Genomic DNA, 7,356 nt, shown 5'->3' with positions numbered 1-7,356 from the left:
GGCCCTGGCTTCTCAATCCAGGTCCCTGCCCTCCCTGTTTGAGGTTTAGACAGGATGAGAGTCCATCCCAGGCCACACAGCAGACTGGTGGCCAAGCTGGCAGGGCTGGAACCAAAGACCCCCTACCCTGGGTTTGCTGAGTTTTCCAGCAAACCACCCTAGGGCAGAGGGCAACTTCCAGCCAGGAACCACATTACAGGATGGGACAGTAATGGACGCTCCTAGGTTAGAGAGGGAAAGTAAGGAACAGAGCCTAAGGGTCTGTGGTTTCTAGAAGCCCCAGCATGCCTGATTCATGTCTGTCCCCTGCAGAATCCTCTGAGCTGGTGACGGTGCCACAGGCACTGGGGATCTCACCAGAAAGGAACCAACGGAGCTAGGGGCCAGTGAGATGGCAGACGAGGCCTTAGCTGGGCTGGATGAGGGAGCCCTTCGGAAGCTGGTAAGTGGCCCCATCACCCACTGTGGGGACAGGAAAGCCAAGCCAGAGAGGCAGGGTCAATCCAGGATACTTCTCAGCTAACAGGAAGAAGTGATGGGGGAAAGGTCAGGAGGAGGGGGACATGGGAACAGAGGTGGGCCAGTTCCATGTGGCTGATGCAGAGGCCCTTGTGGCATGTGTCTGTCCATGCCAGGTGCTGAAGCCTAGTCCCTCCCAGCCCTCCATGGCCACCACCTGTTTAAACAGTAACTGCTGTGGACTCGCCCATGTGCAGCCACAGGTGTGGTGAGGCTGGATATGCCTCTCCAGAGCAATAGCTGGGGCAGTGCCCACCCCTGGAAGCTGGCCCAGTGATATTGGTAGCAGCAATGATTAACAATGCCAAGGCCTGGCAGGGGGCAGGCTGGGTACTGGGTATATATACCATGTCACAGAATAATTACAGCAGCTCTGAAAGCCTGGGCACTGCAACTCAAGAGAGTTGAAATCACCTGCTCAAGGACACCCATCTAAGAAGGCGCTATGCCAAAATCCCAACCCCATAGTGGGCCACGGGGGACCAGAGTCCTGGGAAAGTCAAGGCTGGACGAGGCCATAAGAGAGAAACAGGCTTTGTGGGCCCTTATGGATTCTGTGGCTTCTCATCTCATTTTTCTACTCCTGAGTCTCAGTTCCTCTACCTGTAAAATGGAGGGAGGGAAGGAGATGTGTGTGCACACAAGCTCTAGGTCCTAGAGTTGGCATGGGTACAGAATGAGGCATGGACCCAGATCTCAGGTAGAAGAAAGATGAGCCCACTCCATCCCCTTTCTTGTTCCTCTTCCTGAGAGCCCTGTCTATCCCCATGCACAGAGAGGCTGTAGGGCAACCCGGTGGGGCAGGGCTCCTCCCCCAACCCCCAAGACCAGGCAGCCTGACCTGGAGGAGGCGCCAGAAGAGCTCCATCTCCCCAGTCCCTGAACCTTGTCCATGGGGGTAAATTAAAGATTTACCTTACCTAGAAGACAAGTGACCCACCCCCGTCTCATGCCTTCCCCTGCAGGCAGAGGCTGGAACCAGCTAGCGTAGCCCAGCCACTGGGCAGTGCCCAGCTGCTGCCATAACCTCCCCAAGGCACTCCTGCCTGTATGTTCTCAGACCAGTGCATTAGACTCTCTGGGTGTCTGCCTCTCCACTATCACCGCAGGATGTGTGCAGCCTGGAGGGGATGGGGTTGGGTTTCCAAAGGTGCCCACCAGTCAGCTCGACCTCCCCTCAGGAAGTCCAAGTCCCAGTGGGAGTCACAGAGTCTGCGCAGCCCAAAAAGAGGGAATGCTAGGCCAGGTTCCCGCGCATCCTCATCTCAAGGTGTCCACAGTCAGGCTCAGAGTTCTTCAGCCGCCACCTCCCTCTCTCATGCGAGGCTCGGGCGGCGCTGAGAAAAGTTTCGGAGGAGAAGCTGGAGCAGTGGTTGAAGTCAGTCCACTCACGCCCCAATTTCTGGGAAAGAACAGATGAGAACCTGCCCCGGTCTCAGGCTTGGTGCCGCTGGAAGTCTTTCCGACCCCGGGAGCGGCTCCTCCAGCACCCGGCGCCCGCCATTACTGCGCCCCGCGCGCCGGCCCGGCCCCCGCTGGCTTCGTGGCAAGAACGGGGGCGTCCCAAACCGGGCTCCTCCCCGCGGGGCCGGGCCTTATAAGGAAAAGCTGGGCCCGCTCCGCCCGCCCTGCGCCCGGCGTCTGGCCGATTTGGGGATGCGGGCAGTCGCTTCCGGCCCCGGCTCCCGCACATTCTTGAGGATTAGGCGGGGAATGGGCGGAATGGGGGCGCCTGGGGACTTGCACGCCGCGTGCCCCTCCACACCAGCCGGGACGCCCTCCCCTCGGTCCCGAGTTCCAGTTCGACCTCCGTCACTCAGCTGGGTATCCTGGGGACCTTGGTTTCTTCCCTTTAGGTCGGGACACCGAAGCAGGCGGTAGCGGGGGTCTTCATATCTGGCTCCCCCTTCGGCGCCTAGCGCGAGGCGGGGTGGGCCAGGCGAGGGCGGCACCCTGCGAGGGAATGCGGTCGCAGAGCCTGCGGGCTTTCAGCGCCCCCTGGCGAGGCCTCGCTCCACCGCCGGCGGGACCCCCATGGGCAACTGGGGGAGCTGGGATTGGGAGAAACCCTGGAGAGTCCCCTCCGTTGTGCTATTGGGGAGACTGAGGCCCAGCGAGACCTCAGGGCCTGCCAGTCTTCCCAGCAGCGAGGGCAGAGAGCACACGGAGAGCCGGCCCCCCAGGGGGAGGAAGCACCCTCTTTCCTCCCGGGAGAATTTCACTGGGCAGTTTCGGAAACCGCCCCATCCCCTTCCCCTTCCCCCTCAGTAGACAATGGCGCTTTGTACTTCCTTCCCTCCCTCCCACAGCTCCCTCCTTACACAGCGGTGGGGCCTGGGAGGGTGGAACAGAGGAGACACTGTGGTCCAACCTTTGCCTCCAGGCCCAAAGGTAAGGGTCGTGCCAGAGGGTGACCAGTGGAATGAGGTTGTCAGTCCCCAGCCTTGCCCACCCACTATGGGGGATCAGAGGGAGGCTCCCATTTTCCAGATGGGGACACTGAAGCTCCAGGGGTTGTGTTGTAGAGGTGGCCAAGTTCCTACATCAGACTTTTGTCAGGGACAAGGACCCCATCTCAGAGCGCAGAGCACTGAGAATGGGGACCTAGGAGACAAAAGGCTAGCCCTTGTCCCTCTGGGCCTCTTTACCCTCTGTACAGAAGGGGCTGGACTCTCTGTCCCCTCCAGCCCCCAGTCTCCAAATGTACCACAGGAGGCTCTAGGCCTGAGACACAGCCAGGACCGGGGGCTGGGGAGTGAGCCTCATTCTCCCTGCCTCTGCTGTAAGGTCTCCTTAGGCCTCAGAGCATCTCTAGTCCAGGCTAGAGGGGTCTCCAACACAGTGCCAGGATCCCTGAGGTCCCCACCATGACAAACAGACCCCAATAGCAGAGCTATCCTCAGTCTAGTGCAGGCCCTGGAGTCAGAGAGACCTGGGTTCAAATCCTGGCTCAGGTCGTTTGACCATGAGCAAATCACATCTTCCTGGACCTCAATCTCCTCATCTGTCAAATGGGAATAACACAGTATCTAGGGTTTTTGTGGGTTTAGGACAAGTAGGGGGCTCAGCACAGGGTTCAACTCACAGGCTCTCCATAAATGTTACTGATGCCTCGGGATATGCTGCCCTTCCTTTTTGCCCTCTCGTCTCTCTCCCTTCCCCTGACTGGCTAGAACCAAGTATGGGGGTGATGCTTATTGCAACTCCAGCTATGTACAGGAGAACCCAAGTCACTGTTCCCAACCCCACCCACTGGCAAATGAGAAAACCAAGACGCAGAGAGTTTAAGGGTTATGCTCCTAATCACCCAGCCAAGCTGGAACCAACTGGGGGCTCTGGCCTGAGTTTCGGGGGGCCTTCTCATAATTCCTCAGGAACGTGGACCCTGGAGGGCTCTTCCCCCAAGACTCTCCCTGCTCTCTTCAGACTAGGACAAGCTGGCTCATGGCTGAGTTGGGCCAGCCCACACTCCCTGCTGAAAACTATCTCCATTCCATCCCTACCCTTGCCACCTGGCCTTCCCACTAAGCAGAAAGGAATGATGGGAGGGTGCTAAAAAGGGAGATGATAGAGGGTTCTTTGGCCCTACCCCTGAATGATTTGGGGGGTGGGGACAGAGGAAATCACCCCGCCTTTACTGGCTCCCATCTGGTTATCAGACCCACACTGGAGGCTTATCTCTGCCACTATCTTCCAGGGGAACCCTGGGCCAGTCCTCTTGAGGACTGAGGATCTGTAGGGGGTGGCTCTACATGGTGGAGGTGTGGGGGAGGCAACAGGATTGGCTGACTCACTCCAGAGAAGGTGTTCTTTCCTGAACCTGGTTAGACCAGTCACCCCCAATTTCCTGGGAACTGAGGGGCTGAGAACCTGGTAGGAGCACCTGTCACCCAGGGATGCCCTCTCTAAGGCCCTGGGGTAGCCCCTAGTGCCAGCTACCTTATATGTCTGGGGAATTGGTCCTTCCACTCTGCGCCCTGGCTCCTTCGATGGTGGCTAGGGCCAGGCCAGTGCAGTGGGGACAATAGCCCTCAGCCAGGCAGGACTCCTGAGCACCTGCACTCACTTTCCCCATCTGTGGATGAAGCAGTCAACCCCCAGGTGGGCTGTGGTGTTTGGTCACTAGACCATGGGAGCCTCCCTTGCTCAGAGGGTAGACTTCAGCTCTCACCTTTCCCTTTAGGGACCCTGTTAGTGGCTCATAGGGTGGCCTTCCTCCTCCTCCTCCTGCAGTAGCTCCCTGGCTTTTGGGGATCTGGGCTCTGAGGGGCAGGAATCGAGTTGTAGAAAGGAGTGCCTGGCTTGGCATTTGGCACAGGTGGGCAGTTTCTGACTGTCCACTCAGTCGTGTGCTCTGTGAACCACAATGCAAAGTGGGCTCCCCAAGAGTCCTGAAACAGTGGGCTGGGTCTACCCCCGAGACCCTGCGTGGGCAGGCAGGCACGTGAAGAGCTTGGGACAGAGGGAGTGGACACAGGCCACATATTGTGCCCCAGGCAGAGCCCGTGGGCAGCTGGTGCCAGCCCTCCGCCCCTGGCAGCCAAAATGACTTGCCCCTCGCCCCCGCTGCAGCTGGAGGTCACAGCAGATCTGGCAGAGCGGCGGCGCATCCGCTCAGCCATCCGGGAACTGCAGCGGCAGGAGCTGGAGCGCGAGGAGGAGGCCCTGGCATCCAAGCGTTTCCGTGCCGAGCGGCAGGACAACAAGGAGAACTGGCTGCAGTGAGTAGCGGGGGGTGGAACATGCGGGTGAGAGGGTGAGTGTGCGCCCCAGCTCAACTCATGTGTGCAGGCAGGCGTGAGCACAAGTGTATCTGTGGACTGCATGTGCCAATGGCGGTACGTCCACACACGCTTCTGGAAAAACAGGGATGTTTGTGGGCATGGGGCATGTACTGATTGTGGCGTCACGGCCGTGCTGGTGTAGACGGCACGTCTGAGTGCGTGGTATTAGTGCCCATGTCCATGGGCATATGTGTATCAGTGTGCAGTCAGAGGGTGTGCACAGCCACATGCCCTTCTGCCAAGGTTCTGGGTACTCTGTTCTGACTCCTAGCCTTAGCCCACATCCTCCACGACCTGGCCATGGCAGTGGTGGTTACAGTCATGATGTCTCTGCAGCTCTCAGCAGCGGGAAGCTGAGCAGCGGGCTGCCCTGGCACGGCTGGCAGGGCAGCTGGAGTCCATGAACGATGTAGAGGAATTGACTGCACTGGTGAGGCCCAGGCTGGGGCAGGGGATGGGGGCAGGGCAGGTGAAGACCTGGATTCCACAGCCCAACACCCGCAGCCTGCCTGTCACCCACAGTTGCGAAGCGCTGGTGAGTATGAGGAGCGCAAGCTGATCCGAGCTGCCATCCGCCGCGTACGGGCTCAGGAGATTGAGGGTATGTGGCCTGTCCCGGCCCCACCCCTGCCCTGCTGTCTGCTGTCCACAGCACCTCCCCACTACTCACCTAACACTTGCTCCTTCCCTTCCAGCTGCCACCTTGGCTGGGAGGTTGTGCAGCGCGCGTCCCAACAGTGGCTTAAGAGAGGACAGCAAGGGGCGAGTGGCACACAGGCTGGAACAGTGTGAGGTAAGGAGGGTGGGAGGGTGGCCCAGTGTCCTGTGCCCATGGATGCCAGTAGCATAGAGCACCTGTGTGTCTTTGCTAGGCTGGTATTTGACTGTAAGGGGCCCACCCCTGCCTTCCAGCCTCTATTCAGCGGCCAGAGGGATCTCCCAGAAATGCAAATCTGGCCCTGGCACCTCCCCTGCTTCAACCCATCCCAGGGCTGCCCCTCACCCTCAACACAGCCCACATCTTTACCTTGGCTTATGGGGCCTGCATGTCAGACCCCAGCTGTCTCACAGTTCACTCTCTGTTCTCCAGAGTGTGGGTGAGAGGTCGGGCCATGCAGGTTCCCTAAGTGGCCAGCAGAGGCCGCTGGGTCCACAGTCCTGGCAGGACCCCACTCCCACTCCAGATGAATCAGGCTGAGGCCAGGGGTCAGGAACCTCCACTCCAGGGATCTATTAAACTCTCGTCCCCAATAGGTCTCCTGCCATACCCACCCTCTGACATCAGGACCGGGTTCTCTCTGAACCCCTTTGGCTAGGTAGTGCCAAGAGATTGGGAAATGGGGATCAGAGACTGCTCTTAGCATATCATTGCCAGTGCTTCCGCAGGTGTGCCTACAGGAAGCCATGCCCCACCACTCTGCTTTGCATGCCCTGCCCTGGGCACTTGCCAGCCTGGCCCTCAGTGGTGGGGTTGGCACTCGAGGCCTAGGGAGCCTTGGTTATATCCTATGGGTCCCTTACAGGTGCCAGAGCGAGAGGAACAGGAACAGCAGACAGAGGTCTCAAAGCCAACTCCCACCCCTGAATGCACCAGCCAGGATGTGACCACAGTGACACTCCTGCTGCGAGCCCCACCTGGGAGCACATCCAGCTCACCTGCCTCACCCAGCAGTTCACCCACCGCTGCCTCTCCTGAGCCTCCATTGGAGCCTGCCGAGGCCCAGTGCCTTACAGCCGAGGTTCCAGGCGCCCCAGAGCCACCCCCCAGCCCACCCAAGACCACCAGCCCTGAGCCTCAGGAGTCTCCAACGCTCACCAGCACTGAGGGCCAGGTGGTCGACAAGGTGAGTCTGGGTGAGGGGCAGGGATGCCAGGCAAGTGAGCAGGTCTGGGAGTCAGGCCTTGCTCATGCTGTGTTCTTCTCCCTTGCAGCTTCTGTCTGGCCCCAAAGAGACCCCTGCTGCCCAGAGCCCTACCAGAGGCCCTTCTGACACCAAGAGAGCAGGTGAGGGTCCCAGCAGGGGTAGTCACAGGCATCTGCCTTCTCCTCCCC

At 59.5% G+C, this 7,356-nt stretch overlaps 1 protein-coding gene across 4 annotated transcripts in view; it reads left to right on the top strand.

The window, feature by feature from the left end:
* Positions 1–7,356, top strand: part of SMTN (smoothelin) — a 24,830-nt gene that overhangs the window by 1,701 nt on the left and 15,773 nt on the right. For 3 of the 4 annotated variants that reach the window (XM_011979043.1, XM_011979042.1, XM_011979044.1), the window contains exons 2-8: positions 313–442; positions 5,092–5,240; positions 5,640–5,733; positions 5,826–5,904; positions 5,999–6,096; positions 6,827–7,147; positions 7,236–7,308. In XM_011979043.1, the coding sequence (XP_011834433.1) occupies positions 392–442; positions 5,092–5,240; positions 5,640–5,733; positions 5,826–5,904; positions 5,999–6,096; positions 6,827–7,147; positions 7,236–7,308 (865 nt within the window). In that variant the 5' untranslated portion in view covers positions 313–391. Of the gene's footprint in view, positions 1–54; positions 149–312; positions 443–5,091; positions 5,241–5,639; positions 5,734–5,825; positions 5,905–5,998; positions 6,097–6,826; positions 7,148–7,235; positions 7,309–7,356 lie in introns of those variants that run through there. The other variant, XM_011979041.1, reaches the window with a different exon arrangement.

This window comes from Mandrillus leucophaeus, unplaced genomic scaffold (assembly GCF_000951045.1).
Source record: "Mandrillus leucophaeus isolate KB7577 unplaced genomic scaffold, Mleu.le_1.0 Scaffold2, whole genome shotgun sequence".
NCBI lineage: Eukaryota > Metazoa > Chordata > Mammalia > Primates > Cercopithecidae > Mandrillus > Mandrillus leucophaeus.
Note: the sequence above shows the minus strand (reverse complement) of the source record. Positions and strands in the feature narration are given on the sequence as shown.